This window comes from Pseudopipra pipra, chromosome 24 (genome assembly GCF_036250125.1).
Source record: "Pseudopipra pipra isolate bDixPip1 chromosome 24, bDixPip1.hap1, whole genome shotgun sequence".
NCBI lineage: Eukaryota > Metazoa > Chordata > Aves > Passeriformes > Pipridae > Pseudopipra > Pseudopipra pipra.
Window position 1 is genome coordinate 2498852 of NC_087572.1, and position 19962 is coordinate 2518813.

The 19962-nt window shown below is 55.7% G+C and overlaps 1 protein-coding gene across 1 annotated transcript; it reads right to left on the reverse strand.

The window, feature by feature from the left end:
• Positions 1-2242: 2242 nt before the first annotated feature.
• Positions 2243-11285, reverse strand: HEYL (hes related family bHLH transcription factor with YRPW motif like). Its single transcript, XM_064635107.1, has 5 exons — positions 11049-11285; positions 7374-7440; positions 6848-6931; positions 6310-6391; positions 2243-4875 (listed from the first exon to the last, which is right to left on the reverse strand). Exons 1-5 carry the CDS (start codon positions 11126-11128, stop codon positions 4208-4210), a joined length of 981 nt encoding a protein of 326 aa, XP_064491177.1. The 5' UTR covers positions 11129-11285; the 3' UTR covers positions 2243-4207.
• Between the last annotated feature and the right edge of the window lie 8677 nt (positions 11286-19962).

Here is a 19962-nt window from a genome sequence, read left to right on the forward strand (position 1 = left end):
ATCCTCACGACAACTGATGGTGCTGGGAGGCTGTGCTGGTGGGATCGTGCCTGGTGCCTGTCACTGTTCTGTGCTTGGTTCTCCACAGCCGGCATCTCCTCCTCTTGGAAACCACGGACTGAGACAGGAGTCTTGCTGTGGAAGGGTTCGGCTCCTGCTTTGACAGCTAAAGTCAAAACACAGCAGATCTCGAAGAACATGTTTCCACATAAAACGCCCTTTGGCTGCAGCAGCCGCTGTGGCCACGCTGCGAATGGCTTTGATTTGAAACATATTTAGTGACATTTGTGCTCCCTCCCAGGGGACTCCCTGCAGACAGCCACAGTCCTGTGTCCTCCTTGATCCTTTTTGCTCCCAAAATGAACTGATGGGCTGGGGGTGCCCTCTGCCCACAAGGGCCCAAAACTGCCCCAGGGACCCCACTGCTCTTGGTGCCCTCAACACACAAGTGCAGCTGCTCCTGGTGACCAGCGATACCTGAGATCCTTCCAGTTCGCTGTCACAGGACCTTCAGCAGTGCCTGGAGCAAAGGTGACATCTGTTAATGTCTTCATCCTGCCAATCTGTCCCCGATGGTGCTGCTGGGAGACTCATCAATCACCCAGAGGCCTCTCAAGCCACTCTACCACTGTGTGTCTGAGCAGTACCTCAGTCGTTGAGGGTCATCATAAAAGATGGCACAGATGGCAAGTTTTCAACCACATGCTGCCCCTGGTTTAGGATTTCTCCTCCTCAGCTTTGGAATTTTACCAGCAGATGGCAGGCCGGGACTGCACCACTAGCAGAAAGGAGAGAGAACATCCAGGGCAGGCAAGAGCAGAACGGAGATAAGCAATATTTTTCATGCAGGCGAATCTGGGAGAGCAGGACTCCATCCTAGAGCACCTGCTGCGCAGCAAATCTCCCACAGCCTGGGAGTGGCCTTGTCCCCTCCAAGCAGCAGGGAAGGCTGGTTCATCAGGACACTGATTTTGTTCCAGCCTCGCCGGGGTCAGAGCCAGTGCCGTGTTTAACCGAGCAACCCCAGCCCACGCCTTCCCACAGACCTTTTCATCGTGTTTTCTTTTGCCTGAAGAACAAGGATGAAGAGAGTGCTCGGAGAGTTCGGGGATTTCCCCTGCAGGGTAGATCAAAAGTTGCCAGGATGTGTTAGAAGAGTCATTTAGGCTCAAGAAAACCCTGGGAAAAAAAATGAAGCTCCAGTCCCGAGCTACTGCTCCAATCACCATGTTGCTGTGGGGAGAAAACCCCACGGGCCTGAACCGATGCCCTCCCACCCGCTCCGGCTCCCGTTTGATCCGCAGAGATCAGGAAGTGTTTTTTTTCCACTGTCTCTGTTTTGTTTTACCACTCTGGCCCCCGGGGCCGGTTTGTGTTCCTGCCTCCCACGGAGGGTAATTTGGTTCCTCTCTCTGGCCGAGGCCACACCAGAGCACTGAGCTCCCACCGTCGGGTCAGGGCAGCCCAGGCACCAGCGGGACGACCCGTCATCAATAGCCCCATTATTGCTCTTGAAGTTGCTCCCCGCTTCCAGACTGATGCTGCATTACTCCACCACAGCTGCAGTTGCTCCCTTCCAGCAATTCCCCACACAGCACTTAAGGAAGGGATTTATGGGCGGTTTTGAAAGGCATTTTGGAGTGAGAAGGAGTTATGGGAAAGGAAGCTGAATTCCCACCATTCCCCAGAAAATTCTCCCAGCATCTTTCACGAGAAGGATCATTTACTGGTCCTTTCCTCAGAACAGAGACAAGCTCTCAGCTGTGGCTCTTTGTTTAGTCCAAAGCGTTTCCCGATGGCGAGATGCCACAGGGGTTATGCTGGCCCTGGCTGCAAAGGGTCAGGAGACCAAGGCAAGCCCTGGGCGTCTGTCTGCAAGGATCTGCTGGACCCCATCTGTTCCCTGACATTTTTGCAGACCCTTGCAGCTAAATGAAATGATTTATTCTCAAGTGACAGATTATTGCCAATCTGAGGTCAAGCCTTGCTGACTACCCGGCTGATTTTGGCTCACATAGTGGCTTGCAAAGTAAAAAGTCTTGGGACCAGAGTCACCAAGAGCTATAAAACCACCAGAGGGGATGTCACCTTACCTTTTTTTTTTTTTTTGAACCTTTTCAGGAACAAAAACTCACCTGCTGCAAAACTAGTCACCAATGACCTTCATAGGTCCCTTCCAAGCCAAACCATTCCATGATTCAAGCAGGCTGGATGAGCAGAACAGATTCACATCAACACTACATTTGACAGCCAGGACAGGGGTTTGAAAGACTTTATTTGACACCTTTGCTGATGTCACAACTTGTGAATCTAAGAGCACTGCACAGTGTAAAGTGAGGCCGGGCTACTCGCCGTGAGCTCTAACGTGCCAACCAGCCACAGGAACAGCCGGGGTCTGCAAGGATCCCCCTCCTCTGACTTTATCAAAAGGGAATACGTTGTTCCTGGCTGATTCTGGCACTTCAGGACAAGGGGGAGGAGAAGTAGCAGAGGCATTTCTGTGTGTTAAGTGCGATGACTTTCATCAAAACAACTGGGAGGGACTCACTTTAAAAACAATAGCAGATACATAGGTTGACATGCACATGGCAGATGCAATCTGCAGGGAGGAAAACACCAGCTCATCCACACAGCCCAACTGGCTGTGGTGTGTTTGACCTGAGGCATGGGAAGAGCCTCTCCCATTCAAGAGAGATCTTCTCCCTCTTTTTTACCTTTCTTTGCACCGACCTTTCCACATTTTTCTTCTTCAGTGTCACAGTGCTGCAGAGGTGGGCTAGGGGTGGGCATGCAACTGGGTCCAGGCTATTCTGCACATGTATCCCAGCAATCAAGGCACAGATGCAGGGAGTGGGGGCCATTCAGGTGAGGGGGAGCACTGGGAGACCCTGCCCTGCCTCCATGAGACGTGGCGCAGAAGGGTGGCTTGAAAACTTCAAGTTTCTGTTCTTTGTGCCCGAGGAAGAGAGGGAGGGAGGACAGCCAGAGGAGCAGAGGCATATCTGCTGCATCAGTTGTCTAGGGGCACACAGGGTAAGGCAGGAAAAGCTCAAACTCAGGACAAGTGCAGACCCAGAGCTCGCCGAGGTCTGCAGTGACACCTCAGTGGGTTTTGGTCCCAGCCCAGGAAGAGGAATGAGTGAGACCCAAACATGGTGCTGGAGGAAGAAAACAGAGACATTGTAGGAGGAGAGGGTGAAGGATGCTGGGATAAGGGACAATGAGGGAGGCACTTCAAATGCAGGCTGCTCTGACCCGTTCCCGCTGTGCAGTCATGGTTTCAGCAGGGGGTGGAGGTTTCAGCAGGGGGTGGAGGAGAGACGGCTCCAGCAGGGAGACTGGCAGAGGGAAAAGGCATTTTCTTCTCACTTTGGCCGTCAGAGCCTTCCCTTCTGTGACAGACGTCCCTTTGAAATCCTCTGTCTCGCCTCTTCACACCTCAGTGAGGAGCAAGGGCTGCACCCAGGTGGCCTGGCCAGCTGCTCCGGCACAGTTTGTGCAGGGACCCAGCACAGGCCCTGCAGACATGACTGGGATTTTCAGCCAGGCTGTGGGAACCAGCTCTGTTAAGCTGTTGCCTCACTCCACCTTAAGGGCACATAAGTGGGAAGAGCTGGTAATGCAGTGAGGAAAGCACAGGGATTAGCAGGCAGCCAGTTCGCTTTGGGAGCTGGAGGGGGCTCTATCCTGCCTTGTGGGTGCCAGAAGTGCTGGGCAGGGGTGAGCTGTGTCTGTCCCACCACACCAAAATTAGGTCCTGCAGCTGGGGGACACATCGCAGGGAATCAGCACGAGCAAGTCTATCTGGCAGCTCCGAGTTCCCAGGCAAATAAGACAGTATTTCAAGGCTGGCTGTTTTCCAAAGGAGAGCAACGCTGGGCTCTGCAGAGGGGTTTGCTGGAGGAGGAATGGGCTTAGGATGTGTGTGTGCCCCCTCCCTCGTAGCTGGAAGGGTCTGGAGTACATCCGCGTGCAGACAAGTGCATCGAATTGGATGTGATTTACGTCTGCAGGCATCACGAGGGAGAGGACGTGTGATGGTGAGGCGAGGAGGGCGGTGCGAGGAGAGAGGGAAGAGCAAAGAGAATTTTCTCTATGGATCCTTGGCTTCTGCAAAGCAGGAAAGACGCCTTTTCAGCCGAGTTTGTTCTTAGGCCTGCGGGCAATGAGTGCTGAAGAATTCCTGTCTCCGAAGGAGAAGGGAGGGTCAGAAAGCCCCGATTTCAGTCGCCCACGAGCGGCAGATCCTGGATGTCCCAACCCTGATCCCTGGTCCCTGAGCAGCAGCGCCCAAGACAGGGGGTGCCGTGTAAGGTGGTGGAACGGGGATGCCAGCAGAGGCTGGGGAGAAGAGGAATGTTGCGATTTGGCTGCTCTTGGACGAGCCCTCTCTCAGTACACCCGCTGGCGATGGCATCCTGGGTACGGCTGCTACGGCTGTGGACGAGCCTCCGCCTCGGGCCCTCCGGCTGGAAGAGCCCATCCTGCTGGCCAGGAAGCTTCGGCGGGACGGCAGCATGTCCCCCGGGACACGGCGAAGCGGGGCTGGCCTCACAGCAGGGCTTGGGTAAGCCAGGGAAGATGCAGTCAAAACTACCGGAGCGGGAGCAGCCTCCCTCCTGGGGATCTGCACGGGGCCGGCGGCGCTGTGGAGGAAGGACCATGGCCACGTCTGGATGGGCAGCAGGGACGTGGCCACAGGTGAAGGTTCCATTTCTGCCACATAATTATTCAGGTGGGAGAGGAGTCGCAGCCGGATGGGGTCGGTGGCGTTTTGGCCCTCGAGGACGCCCAAGTACCTGACAACTTCAGTGAGGCATTCGCGGAAGCCGATACTTCTGTAATCCACAGCCAGAGCTCGGGCATCCAAGAAGCCTGCAGGGAGAGGACACGGGTGACAGTAAGCCCGTGCAGAGCTCAGGAATGCGCTTTGATTTCAGTACCCTCTCTAATGCACTGTGTATTTCACTTGAGGCACTTTGCTGCCGTGTGATATTCCTGAAGCAGACAGCCAAGTGGGTGTCCCAAGGGACTGGACGTTTGCGTGCATGAGAATAGCATCTGTGGTTATCTCACAGGGATAAACCTGCCAGGGTCATGAAACCTCTTACCCCAGCATGTGAGACAAGTAAGAGGTTTCATTAACTGAGCTCAGGAAGGAAGAATTTTTTCCCCATTGGATTCAATCGGTTATCACTGCTGGAGACATGACTGTGGGCTAGACAGGCTCTGGGTCCTTCTTTGCAAATGGACCATCCCTGGTCTTGCAGAACAGCGGGACACTGTGTCTCCTCCACACACAACTTAGCACCACTTTCCTCTGCCTGGCTCCCAAACTTTAAGCTTCCTTTAAACCAATGTCTGGCCAAAGGACACAGGGCAGTGGCAGAACCAAAACCGCTGGGCCAAGAAAGCTCAAAACCACAGAAATCAACAGCTGACGGCTGATTTTTAGGCTTCTACTCCCAACTTGCAGCTTCATGAGACGATAAGCAATAAAGCAGAGAAATGTCACAGCACAGTGAAGCGCTGGACCACTGTGCTTGACGGGGTTTCTCGTGACAATACAGCCCTTTGTTGCAGTGCAGTCAAACTGAATATCTAAACAAATGTTCCAGACCAAGTTACAGCTCTGAACCAAAGCCTGGATGCCAGCAATGTCCCCAGCAAGCCAAAACTGGGTGGTAAGCAAGCCAGAGGCTTCTTTACTGGAGCTGTGATCTCCATCCTGTTAACTGGAACAGGACAGAGGGTCTGTACTGAGGTCTCAGTACAAATAAGACCTTTGTTGAATTTTGCACAGGGCTCCCTCTCTCTTCTTATAACAACCAAGAGACACACAAAGAAAAAGAACAGAAAGGGAAAAAAGGCCTTGTTTATTTGCAGAGTCCTCATGCAGAATTCAGCCTCTGCAGGAAATGTATCCCAGGGAGGAGGTAAAGAGTTTAATATCCTTTTCCTGGAAACAGGCTCCATTTCTGAGCAGGACTAACCTCATCTCTGCCTGAACAACTTTTTAGTGGGGGGTGTGACAACACCACCGGTGCTTTCCCTGCAGGTCTGGGGGCTCGCTATCCCACATAGCCCAGTCTCCAAAATGGATGCATGGGATGCTGACCCATATGTCAAATAACAGGGCAGGGAAATGTCTATCTGCCCTCCCTCAGGAGATATTTCCCTTGGGAAGCAAGCAGGGCAGCATTTGTTTTGGTGCTGGCTGGTGTCAGCTTGCTGCTACAGGTGATGGGGAATTTTTCTTCCAGGTTTCCACCTTCCCCTCACCCATATGCTTCTAAGAGCAGTTCTTACCTGTCCCTCCAGTGGCATGAAGCATTTTTAAGTGATCCACTGTCATCTGTAGAATTTCTGCCTTCTCCAGCTTGGAAGACCCCTGGATGTTTGGAGCAGAAAGAAAAAGCCATTCATCATTTTATGGTCTAGGGCTTTGTGCCTCTCAGGAGCCAGTGTTTGACCAATGATCTCCTCCTCAAAACCTGAAGCCCGGGAGTTCTCAGATTGGTGTAGTGCATCTATCCAGACTCTGCTTTTCACATCAAGTGAGTACAAAAAAAGAGCTCCTTCCCAAGGTACCCCGATGCAGATTGAAAATCCCTATTTCTGTGCTTCTTCATATCTGCAAAACACTTTCTAGATTGAATTTATCCTCCCCGGGGCTCCTGAATATTTGCTAATAACGTTTTACCACCCAGTTTCACCACCTACTTACTCCCTGAAGTGAAAGACGTAGCGCTGCTCCAGACTTTCTCATTCTGAGGGTTCTACCCCAAACACTGCTGAATGCAGCCTGCACAGGAGGAGATCAGGACACACAGACACACACACACACCTGCTTCTCGAAGGCGGTGGGGACCAGGCGCCGCAGTTCCGAGAGGCTGCTGTTGATACGGTCACGGCGCCGCTTCTCGATGATCTGCAGGAGATTTCCAAGTGGAGAGAAGAAACCACAGTCATTTACAGCCACAGCTCACGGGTCTAAAGCCCTCCAGGCTGAGAGAGGTGCTTTGAACGGGACCATATATGTAAATGTTCAGGGTGCAAAAGTCGGGCAAAGAAGCGTCAACTGACTGGTGTGATAATCCCAGGTGAAATTGCTCTCCTCCAGTCCTATCCCCACCCTTTTCTGCCAGATTTGAGGCCAAACCTCTGTGAAAAACTTGGCTGTGAGGAGAGTTCTGCAGGAGATGGAGCGGGGAATGGTGTAAAGATGATTCTGCACGGTGTTCCCACAGGAAGGACGTGCCAACAGCCCCCCACTGCACACAGGGCGACATCCCTGGCACAGAGCCGGGACCAGCCTGACCCCCTGCCAGGGACACAGCACAACCACCCTGGTCATTGTAAATGACACTCACCCCTCTCCTCTTCTTCCTGGCTTGTATCTGAGATGTTGTAGTGGGAGACACAGACCTGGAAACATGGCTGGAAAGGAAGAAGAGGGAGTCATTTCTTGCACTAGCTGGAGAGAAACCTCTGTTGCACATATGCTTTACACACGTTCGCCATCTGTAGTTCCTCCTCCCCCCCCAAAAAAATATCTTCTGTGGTTCCCATCTCATTTTTACCCACAACACAGAGCTCAGGAATTGGGGACGAGGAGCCAAACAGAGATTCAGATACCACTCTCTCCCCTCCAAGAGTCTCCTTCCAGCCTGGACAGATTTCTGCACCAAACTGTCCATTCACTCCCAGGCTCAACCCTCCTTCAATCTCAACCCATGTCAGCATCTCCACAGGGCTGGAAAAGCAGCGATCTGAGCTCTGGAGTCATGGCCTTTTTTTCCTCCATGTGTGAACCTCCCAGCTCTCGTGTCTGAGCCTGCCCTGTCTGCAGGGCTTTGCATCTCAGAGCCGCGATAGCACGAGCGCAGATCTGAGCTCCCACCCAGGGAGGGCTGGCTGCTCCTCAGGGTGAGGCCAGCGGCAGCATTGATGTGGTTTCTGAAGGCCTTCCCGGAGAGTCGCTTCCCAAACCACAATTTTTGGGGTGGGCTGCGACGTTCCGAATGCACGGACACTCCTGAACCAGACAGAGAAGGGCCAGGACCTGGGTGGGGGCAACACCTGGCAGGAGGTGATGGAGGTGGGACCCTGCCTGTTGCCTGACAGCCCCAGGGACCAGCTCTGCTCAAGGGAAGAGGGACAAGGGGGGGGCACAGGCAAAGGAAAAGGGCCCCACAAACCATCCTGTGCCTGGCGGGCCTGGTTGAGGCTAAAGACGCCAAAGGTCTGCGCTAGACACGCACGGGGAGGCAAAGTTCAAGCCTTAGGTCCCCACAGAGGTGAGGTCTCCATAACGATGGATAACCAGGCGTGGGAAACTCCCTGGAGCAAGACCCCTTGGCTTGGGGGGGAGGCCAGCTGGGCCACCTTCCGCCCTCCCCGAGCAGGGTTTCTCCCTCTGGAAAGTGGAACTGGCTCAGGGCTGTTTCTGTGCCTTACGAAACGCAGCGCAGGGATGTGAGCACACATCCATCTGCAGCCCCGGCCAGCCCAGCGCGCCGGAGGGACCGGAGCCCACGTCAGACACGCAAATCTGGGAAGGGCCACCTGGGTTCACCTCGTCAAATCAAGATGCTTCTCAGTTTGACGAGGCATTTTAATAGGAGTCCATTAATGACATTCCTGCACAGACAGCGCTGTCTGCAGCAAGCCAAAAACTAGACCAAACTGAGCCCATTAAAAATACAGTTTGTTAGGCCCAAGCGAGGCACTTTCAGAAGTGGTTTTACACAATCAGACGAAATAACACGTTCTACTGCTGCCTGCTCCACTCATCTCCATACAGGTACCCTATTTGAATGTCTGCTGGGTGGGCTTTCTCTGGGCACAGGTGCTGGCTGGCTCCACGAGTACCAACATGTGTAGCCAGCGCACGCAGACACACATATGATGAGCACGTATGATTGTGAAAACGGGCTGTGTGTGGACACTGGAGTGTTGTACGTGCAGGGGGTGGGTGCTGAACTCGCCTGGCAGCGCAGGAATGCGGAGTAGGCACTCAAGGAGGAACAGTGCGTTTTGAAACTCTCTTTGCAGAGCGGTCCGGACACATTGCTCTTTGTGAGCCGCAGTTCCAGATGTGGATATCAAGACCCAGCTTACTGCAAAATGTATTTTAAAAATACGTTTGACTGATTTGAACCACATAAAATATAGTGTAAGTATATTCTCTGATGATCAAAATTTCTGCATTGCTCTTTTTCTTAACTTTATCACTTACAGCCCAACTTTGGCTATAAACCAAGAGGTATCTTGCACTTCTGCAGTGACCCCAGATCCTAAACTTGCTCCGCGCACTGATCCAAGCCTCACACCCGGCGTGACTCATCTCCACACTACAGGAAAACTGGTTTGCCCAAACCACTCGACCGATGGGTAATGGGCTGGGAACCCCAGCCAGGCAGCCTGACTGCCTCCCTCTGTTCTAATCACTCCTCCTCACTCCCCACCTGGAAGTGTTTCATTTTCCTGGATCCACCAGCATCCTATGCAAGATGGCATTACTTGGGGTGTAACCTCATCAGGGCAGGAACAGCTCTTTTGGCCATATATTTGCGTGACATGAGGAACAACATACACATATACAAATACCACCAGATCACAGCCAGCCTGGTTCTACGACTGCCTTGAGAAGACAAACACACATTAGCAGCACCAGAAAGAGATTAAAAGTTCATCATTACTGTTCACTGAAATAAAATATTGTGACAATTCCAATATTTTATCCCTCAGGGTACTGTAGACTCTGTGTGCTGCACTGATGTGAAGAGGTGGGATATATTTCATCTGCAGCAGGAAAGTAGATTAAATATTGATGCACTTAGAAACTGCATAAGGGGTCAGGGAATTTCTGCAGGACATTTTTCGGATATGCCTGACTGCTGTGACCGTATCAGAAGCAGACTCATGAATTTAGTCCCCTGAGAACCTGAGCTTGGCACCAGGCAGGCGGCTTCTCCTCTCAGGATATCAGGCAGCAATAGGGAATGAATTAATTGCTGGATGCAGAGAGAGGGGGACAGAGGGCTACTGCAACAAGAGTTCAAAAGCAATTGATTTTTGGATGAGAACAAGTAACAGAGACTTTCCTTCATCCCTTGCACCGTCTGCACCCTCGGAGCCTGGGCACGTCCATGAAGGGCTGACAGCCTGGGAACCCGGGCTGCGAGCGGCGCTGGGGATGCCCTTTGCCAGCGGAGCTGCAGCCCAGGGGAGTGCAGCAAAACCTGCGGACACCACCCGAGGAACCACACACGGGTCCTGTCCTCACTGTTCCCTCACCAGCAGCAAAGCCCCAGAACTGAAACTGCAGCTCAGCAGCGATGGGACAGAGCCTGAGAACTGCGATGCCGAGGGGCACAGGGGCAGCCTTCCCCTGCCCGGGCTCCCTCCCTAACACATCACAGCCCCAGCTGGTGCGTTACGAATGCATCAGCAGAGCAGAAGCGTTTCTCATGCAAAACCTCCTGGTTTCTCATGCAAAACCTTCTGGTTTCTTCCACACTCCTTGAGAGCCCTCGGATTGCAGGGACCGCAGGGGCACCAGGCAGCTGGCAGGCGCCTTTGCTCTGGGGTGCTGCCCCAGCTCGGGGTGCAGAGACCTGCCAGCACCCGGGCTCCCACTGCCCTTCTCCCACCTGGCAGGGGAAGGCCATCCCGCTGTCTTTAATGGGCATTTTCTTGAATGCGATCAGCTCCCAACACAGCTCTAACACTTGTATCGCCACTTGGGTTTCCTTGCTGGGTCAGTCCCGCCGCCAGCACCAGCCCACGCCGGCACACGGGGGTGATCCTGCCGGCCCCACGCAGGGCCAGCCCGGCCCCGAGGGGTTCAGCGAGGTGCCAGGGGAGCCGGTGCCCTCCCGTGCCGTGCCCCGGTGCGGCGGTGGCAGAGCCCGGTGCCCTCCCGTGCCCTGCCCCGGCAGGCGCCGAGCGCTGCCGCCCCGAGCGGCTCGGGGGGAGCTGCCGCCAGCGCCGTGCGCGGTGCCGGGACCCCAAAACCCGCGTGGGACGGAGCCTGCCCTCACCTGTACTCCTCCTCGCGGCCCACGTCGATGGTGCCGTCAGACTCGGTGTCGGACGAGCTCTCCTCGCAGAGCCGCTTCATCCTCGCGGGGGGAGAGGTCGGTGGGCTCGGCGAGGCTGCCCCACGCGTGGCCCCGGTGGCCGCCGCCGTCCTTCCCCTGCCGTGCTCGGGGCAGTGCTGTCCCTGCCCGGGCTCCGCTGCTCCGGCCCCGCACAGCTCCTCCCCTGCCCGCTTTGCCTCTCCCACCCCCGGCTCTCCTTTCCTGGCTCCCTCCCGGCACGTCCCCACCTCCTGGGTAATGGGTTAATGAGCCACCATCTCCCAGGAGTGACGGATTACGCGGCCGCGCCGGCGCTCCCCGGTTCCCAGGGCCCCCCCTCGCCCCCCCCCCCCGCCTCCTCCCGCTCGCTGGTCGAAATCCCAAGTCTTCCTGTAAAAGGAACAGTCTGTGTGAACCGTCTCATGTCCCCCCCTCCTGCCCACGGCCCCCCTTCCACCCGTTGCACATTGGCCTCAGCCCCAGTTTAAAGGGACCAGTGACCTCACTGGCAACAGAAAACCGTGGGAAAGAGATGGGACTGATAAAGCCTTGAGTTGTTTCAGGGAAAAATCAACATCCAGCCCCACACGCACACACATGTCTGCCCGGCTCTGCGCGGCGCAGGCACTTTGGAGGTTTATGATTCAGATGGAAACCAGCTTATTCGAAACACGGTGCTGTTTGAGGACGCCGCTCAAAGGGCCCTCGACTGGGATTAATCAGTGGCCACGGCCGAGGGCCGGGGTGGCAGCAGTGGCACCGCACTCGGAGGCGTCAGGATGGGTTTGGCACCCCGGCGCTGTGCCACGGTGGTCCCGCCAGGAGCTCGGCCCCCTGCCACGCTCCCACAGCCTTGGAAGCATCTTCCAAGTGCCAGCTCATGGCGCTGCCAGGGCATTTGACACCTACCCTGTAAAACAAAGCGGCCAAAGCCCAGCTTTAAGGGTTTATGACACTGGGATGAATTGCTGTTTTCTTGTCTCATTCCGCAGTGCCGGAAACTCTGACCCGCAGCCCAGCATCTAGGGAGCATCTCCCTTTCCCAGTGCTTGCGGGAAGGAGGTAGGAGTCTGTTTTTCAGAGCCCTGCACTGCTAAAATCCCCCAAGGCAGCAAAAACGTGTGTGTGTGGGAGAGAGAGAGAGAGCGTGGAGGAGGGAGAGCGCCGAAGTGGAGGTTCCCAGTACGAAAATAATGCCTTTTTATTTTGAAAAAAATAATCAGCGCTGAGATCTGGCAACACGTGGGTTTCCCAAAGCCTTTTGCAAAGACCGTGGCGGCGATAACAGCCCGTCGCCGCTCGGGCCGGCCAAGCCACCCCACCACCCGTCTCCCGTGGCCTCCTGGGGTGCTCCCTATCTGCCTCAGCCATCTCTGCCAGCTCACCCTCGCTGCACCCGCCAACCCCGAGGTGTCTGCAATTCCCCAGCACCTCGCCAGCAGCTCCTGAAAAGCCAAATCCCAGCTCCTGCCTGCCCTTCACCCACGCCTGCCCCAGCCCATCACAGGGAGCAGAGCAAGGCACGGCCCCCCTGACCAGTTTTTTGAGGCTGAACCACACCGTCCTCCCTCCCGAGGTGAAACAACAGGGACCTGAACCAGCCGTCCTGCGCTGGAGTGCAAAACTGACGTTTCAGAAGTGTTTGTAAACTGAAAAAGAGAATAAAACATTTGCTCTAGGTCACAGCACTTTGTTTCTCTAATTCTGATGTTTTGTTTTCACTGTGAAAAGTGGTCAAGAAGCCGAGCTGTTATTAGCTTACATTTCCAAATGAAAAGTTACTTTGAACCAGAAGAATTAGAAAAGTGTTATTTTAGCAATTTTGAGACCCGCTCCTCCTCCCTTTCCAAAGTGATTTCAGTTAGAAACACATACATCTCCAAACCAAACTTCCCATAAACATGTGTTTTTGAGAGATTAATACCCTTTCCACTGATAAAACCATTTAAATGGGATCCTGAGATTGGTTATTTCAGGCTCTTGCTCATATCACAGTGAGCCTGAACCACGCAGAGCCCAGACCTGCCATGGAGGAACACTTTTCTTCTCCATTAGAAAGGAATTCACTGTCCAGACTTGATCTTTTCTGGGCCTTGTCTAAGCATCATTATCTGGGTTCAATTGAAGTGTAATTGGCAACATGTTTTTCTAGGATTACACTTCGTTATGAACAGAGCGGGGGCCCTGAAACCCACTTCTCCTGTAATCGGATCCATTTTCCAGGCTGTGCTCCTGGAGAGTCGTTTATAATCACCCCCAGCAGTCCCAGGGGGATTGTGAGGGCCATCTGAGCCACCCCAGCTGAAGCAGAGATGGTGCTGAGACCCCTCACGGCCGGTTCAGTGGAGATGACAGGGGAGGATTAAACGGGCTTAGCTGCCTGTGAGGGGAGCTGGGTTTGGATGAGCATCACCCGTGTCCTGTGGGAGGGAGTGGACAAACCTCCCCCACTGTGGGCAAGGGGTGATAGGGTGCAGAAATGGGGGGTCTGGGGCTGCAGAAATGGGGGTCTGCCCCTGCTTGCCTCTCACTGGGCATCGGTGCAGGCGATTCCCACGGCACACTGACCCCAAGTGCAGAGCCACAGACAGTGGGTGACCAACCCCTGCCCAGAGCCGCCCTGCTCTTCCCTGGAGAGCTACAGGCTTTGCCACAGCCAAGCCAGGGAATTATCAGAGGAAATCTCTCCCCAAGCCCTGAATTAACAGCCCTGGCTCCATGCTCAGGGCTGTTTCCCCTCTGAGAGCACAGCGAGTGTTGCTGCAGTGCCTCTCCCTGTCCCCAGGACCCCTGTGAGACCCTCTGGGACTCAGGAGACTGCTGAGAGCTGTCCCCTGCTCGGGCTGGCTATGCCTCTCCATGGTGGGAACAGTTTCCAGAGGATGGGTGTCACGAGGACGGGGCTAAGCCATCCATCACACCCAGCACTAATTGGCTACCCTGCTTCAGAGGCCAAGGAATAAGTGAGCTGCAAAGATTGATGTCCCTTCCCTGCAGCAGGAAAAACTCTCCGGGCCAGGGCTGAGGGTGGATCCCTGCCAGGAACCTGGGATTGCCCAGGTTTGCCTGTGCCAGCAGACTCCTGGGGGTGAAGGGCTCCAGCCTAAATTTCCCTGGAGGGGTGATGGTCAGCCCAGCCACCAACCCCCCTCTCATGCTGGGACCAAGCTGCTCCTTCCCCTCCCTCCTTCTCTGCTCTGGGAAATGTCCCAGGAGAGCAACCAGCTGTGAAAAGCTGCAGCAGCTGGAATGTGGGAGGGAGGGCAAGGCTTCTGGAAAGCCAGAGGCAGGAGCAGGACTTATCTGTTACCTCCCCGTGAACTGACACCTCTGATTTAACCCCGTGCATGCCTGGAATGCCCTGTCCGCACATCTTCAGTCAACATCACCTCCTAACCTCAGGTCCCACCGCCGGCTGCCAGACCCACAGCTGTAATTTCAAAAGCAGAGGCCTCGCAGGGATGCTGGACAGGATTCCTGGCTGCAGTGCTGCGGACAGGCTGTCTTGTTCTGTGGCTGAGCAGAGGGATTCATCACAGACGGGAGAATCAGGCAGGGCTTTGGGGAGGTGGCTTGGGATGAAAGCGTGTAGGTATGAATACGATATCACCTCCGTGTTCTGTCAGATCTGGAGCACAGCCAGGAGAGGATTGTTTGCCGTGGCTCCACTCCAAGCCAGAGGCACTACAATTGCAAACTCCCCCCCACTTCCCCGGCCCACGCAATCCAGAGCCGGCCCAGCCGACTGCTACGGGCAGTCCAGGGGAGGGAAAAACAACATTTTCCCACAAACCCGTGGCCTCACCCTTCCCCAGGCAGGGACAGGGCAGATCCTGGATCTGCTTGGGGCCCGACTGAAACTCGGCGCTGCCCTCTCCGCCCTGGCACGACTGTCTGTGTCCTCACACCTATTGCCCCACGGCGGGTCTGAGCCCGCCCGGCCCTGCTGCTGCGGCCAGGAATGCGGCTCAGCCCCGCAAATCCCATGGGATGGGGCACCACGAGGCTGCACCTGCCGAGCTCATGGCTAGGGTACCTCAGAGGTGTGCTGCTGTCTCTGCAGGATGTGGTGCTTGTCCCCCCTGAGCCCGTGCCCAGGGCAGGGCTGGGACCCGCAGAGGGGGTGCCAGGTGTCAGGCAGCTCTGTCACTGCATCCTCAGGTCAGTGGGGCTGGAGGGCAGCCAGGGACAGGTTCACCTTCCTGCTCTGGAATCAACAGTGGATCCTGACGGTTTAGCATCAGCCGCCACCAGTGGTTTAGTCCCAGCTACCCCTGCCTCAGTTTCCCCACCTAAACTGATGCGGCTGCACTGGGCACTCACTTCACAGAAAAGCCACGATGAGTGATAATTAATATTGCACCACCCCTGCTGACAGACAGGGTTACTGGCTCTTCCAGGAGCCCAGACTGAGGTCAGGGCTCCCCTGTGGCTACACAGAGAGGACCTGGAGACTCACTGTCGTTGGACACTGGTCTGCTCCTCTCTGGTATTCCGGACCCAGAGAGGGTGATGCAGACAAGGTGAGCTGCTGCAGTACAGGGCAGTGCCCATGACCACTGCAGCCCTGGTCTCCTTGGCTCTCACTGTCATGGACAGGATGAGCCTACCCTGGAGGTGCCAGCCCCGCTCCCGTCTCTGGCCGCTGGAAGGACTTGGATGGCCTTCAGCAACAAGAGGAGCTGGGATGGGAAAACCCATGGCTGGTGAAGTGAGGTCCTGGCCTTCCCCCGGGGCCAGTCCCCAGGGCTCCGGGGAACACAATGCCTTTGTTTGGGACTTGGCCTGCACAAGGAGCCCTTCCCTTGCTCTGTCCCAAAACACCAACCCTTCAAAAGGCCTGTTCTCCCCCTCCCCTTCCCCCAGCCATGCTAATGTGCCAGGCCTCTTCTCATGAACCCTGGGAGAGATCAGGCTGGTAGACAGTTTCACCACTTGTTAAATGTGTGTTTAGCGATCTTGTGAGTAGACAAGAACAAATACAAACAAGCCAGGCTGGAGAGCCCCTGCCCCTCCGCCCTGCCTGGAACGCACCAGCCCCAAGCCTTTCTTCTCTAACCACTTCAAACTTTCATTTCTTCTGAAGCCACAACAAGGCACACTTTGTAAAGCAAATGAGTAAACAGCAACTTTCAGCTTAAAAGGAAAACAAGGGGGAGGGACTGTTTTTAATTACTGGATTTTAAAAAGGGCTTTATTCAGTTAATTGCTTTCTGTTGTAAAATGTTCTTCTGCGCACAGCCCTGGTTCTAGCTGCGTTGCTGCTGGCCAGATGGCACTGCAGAGGCAATGACAGCATGTGCCTTCGCTGTCTGGGTACACAAGTGCCTTCAGCATTCACAGACATCACCCCGAGCCCTCCCAGCCTCCATGGAAATGACACGAGGCACCCAGTGTTGCTCAGACATGACCGGTGGTTCGGCGTGTCCAGCTCGTGTCACCTCCAAAGGAGCGGAGGAAGAGCGATCGGCACGCACGGAAGAGCCTCTGCAGCGCTTCACATCGAGTTCCCAAAAGGGCTAATTGCTGTTGATTGCCTTGGCTGCAGAGTGTCACCTTCCCAGTCTGGGGGGAGAGCCCCATGTTCGTGCGAGGTGCTGAGCTCAGCTCAGTCCCACCCTCTGGATCGGGGCGGGTGACGGAGCTGCGAGGTCTGGCACGGCAGCCGGCGAGCGTGTAGGCATGTGAAGATCTCCGTGTGCATGTGGCTTGCTGCAGCAATGTGAAACGGATTCCAACTGTACTCCTGGTGATCACAACCAGCTTGGAAGATACCCCGAGTCCGTGGAAACAGATGGATTAAAAATAGAGAGCTCAGGGGTGCACGAAAGGATCTTTAGCAGGAACACCACCAGTGAGGGTGTCACTGTGCTGGGGACAGATGGCACAGGGAAGGGACAGGGAGAGGAGGCAGCAGGGGACTCTTCTCAAATTGGATCGGCCCCAGAAGGGGAAGAGTGAGGAAAGGAAATGGAGCAGGAATGGCCTTGGGCTCCTGGCACATGGAGACCCTAAGCCCGGTGCTCCTCACTGCACCCTGGGCACTGCAGGGGTTTCCATGAGGCCCTGGTGAGCGGGTGCTTCAGAGGGGGGTCAGTCAGTGCAGGGGAAGATGGAGAGAGGCTTGTTACCAACATGGAGCTCTCAGGAGTGTGCACCCACTCCTGCCTTGCTGGTGTCCATGAGGGAGCACACGTGTGGGGGGAAATGGGGATAAGGAGGCTCCCAGTCCCCATTCAGCAGGGATGGGGATCATCCCCTGCCCCTTCCAGCACAGAGGAGGAGAAGTGCACATCCAAAGGACTTCCAGAGCCACCAGCCCTCTGCCAGAGAGGTCCCAGGGTCAGGGATCATGCAGAGTTCAGGGCAATGATTGGGCTGGCCTGGGGGGAACTCACAGTGCTGCCGCTCCCTCCAGCACTGTGAGCTCCTGGCTTTCCCTCCTTGCACGGCTGCTCCCCTCTTAGTGTGTCCTCCCCCCTGCCCATGCTGGTGTTTTCCATGCTGGCACTTCCCATACAATCATTCAGATTGGAAAGGACCCTTAAAATTGTCAAGTCCAACAGTTAACCCAGCACTGCTGTGTTCTCTGCTAAACCATGTCCCCAAGTGCCACATCCACAAGTTTTTTGAACGCTTCCGGGGATGGTTATTCCACCACTGTCCTGGCCAGCCTGTGCCAGTGCCTGGCCACCCTTTCAGTGAAGAAATTTTCCATAATATCCAATCTAAACCTTCACTGGCACAACTCGAGGCCGTTTCCTCTGGTCCTGTCACTTGTTACCTGGGAGAAGAGACGGATCCCCACCTGGCTTCCCCCTCTTGTCAGGGAATTGCAGAGAGCGAGAAGGTCCCCCCTGAGCCTCCTTTTCTCCAGGCTGAGCCCCCCCCCAGCTCCCTCAGCTTCTCCTCATCTCACTTGAGCTCCACGCGGCTGCTTTGATCGGGCAATCTCCTTTCAGAAAACGAACCCAGGAGAGAGCACTGACGGCCAGAACGTCTTCAGAGCAGCTTCGGAGCCGCCGTGCCCACGGCAGCAGCAGGCAGCCTTCCTGCCGAGGAGCCCTTTCCCCGCGCCCACCGCGGCGGGGGGGTCGGCTCCTGCCGGCAGCCAGCAGCTGCTGCTGAATGCTCACTTTCTCTAATTGAATAGCAGGAAGTTAAATCTTGTTTCTTTGCCTTTCAGGCTGTCAGCTGGAACAATCGCCCACCTGTGGCACCACCCCGGGGATATAAATAAGGAACAAAACACAATGCTGCCCGAGGAATGGATGGCGTTCCCAGAAGATCTCCTGATACTGTATGCCACAGTGTGTGCCCACACTAAAGAGAGGTGTCTGTGCTGTGGGGGGCACGTGGGCAGCCCCACAGGCTTCCTGGGTGGTGTGGGAACAGCTTCCAGGCAAAGGGATTGAACATGAAGGGGGATGCATGGAGCACACAGCACATGGGTACCATGGTGTTTTCCCCCTGAAAAGGTGAGGCAATAATACAAAGGGACAGTTTTATACAATTAACTTATTTAAGGATTCCCCCATTTGCTTTTATGTTGGAAAAATACATGTCCTGCCAATGAGCTGAATTTTCTTCTTTCTCTTTAATCCCCACCCCACCTCCCTGAGCCACCGTCTATTCCCACGGCCTCACTGTGCCTGGAAGCCACCGGCTATTCCCACAGCCTCCCTGTGCCTCAACAAATCTCACTCTGTTTTGCACATCAGGGAGCATCCACAGGCCCTCCCAGCCACGGCACTGGTGCGTTAAACACGGTCCACAGGCAGAGACAGCCCTATCCCGTGGCCTGTGGATGCTGCAGCAGCTGGAGCAGCGCTCCAGGCAGGGCAGGTGAGTCCCAGTGAGACCAACACAGGGAGGAGTGGCAAGTGCAGCTGTGCAGGTGAAGTGCCAGCACTCTGCTGGGGTGGCCGGTGCTCCCATCCAGCACTGGGTTTGTCTGGGATCTGTCCTACATCTCCAGGACAGAGGCTGGGGTGTGCTGGTGGCTGCCCTGTGTGCTTGCTCACTGCTCTCTTCCCCGAGCGTGCTGCCAGACCGGCCGCGAAGCCAAGAGAGAGCGAGCTCCTTCCTGGAGCTGCGCCTCCCTCCCTCCCTCCCCGCCACCCAAGGCGCTTCCCCGCCACCTCCGGCACTCGCATCATCAGTTCACAGCCCGGCCCAGCGCTCCCGCCGGGATGCTCCCAAGGCAGCGGCCGGCACAGCTGGGCCGAATCCGACAGCTATGCACAGCTGGAAGGAGCCCAGCTGAGGAAAGGATGGAGGAAGGCTGCAGTGCAGACCCTCCGGGAAGGGGGGAAACGCGGCTGGGAGGGCAGTGGGAGCCACCAACACGCTTGCACACGCACTCACACGGGCCAACACTGTTGCCACGAGAGGAAATTATTAATTTGCTGGGAACAAAGTCGGCAGCGAGTCAGAAAACATCCTTCTCCCAGCCTCCCCTTGAGCCCTCCCGGCCAGCAGCCCTGTTGTCTTTGTGTGGGGGGACAGGCCTGGCACACGGGCATGTTTCTGGGCCCCATGCCCCCATGCCAGGATGGAATGTGGGCAGTCTGGGCACCACATCCCCGTGTGAGGACGGAATATGGACGGGCTTCTCCAAGATGCAGGACCCCTCACTCCCTCCACGGGACTCATGGCACCCTGACCCGGGGGTGCTCCTGCCTCCCCAGGGCCATGGTGGGGGATGTGGCCATGTCCCCCTCCCCACCACCCTTTGCCAGTCACTGTGGTAACAGCCATGGCCCAAATGCCACTTCCCTGTTTGTTTTCCCACTGCTGCCATGGCAGGGATGGCCACGGCTGCCCTCCCTCCAGCTCCTCGAGTGGAGCCGGGGTATTCAGGGCTCAGCAGCCT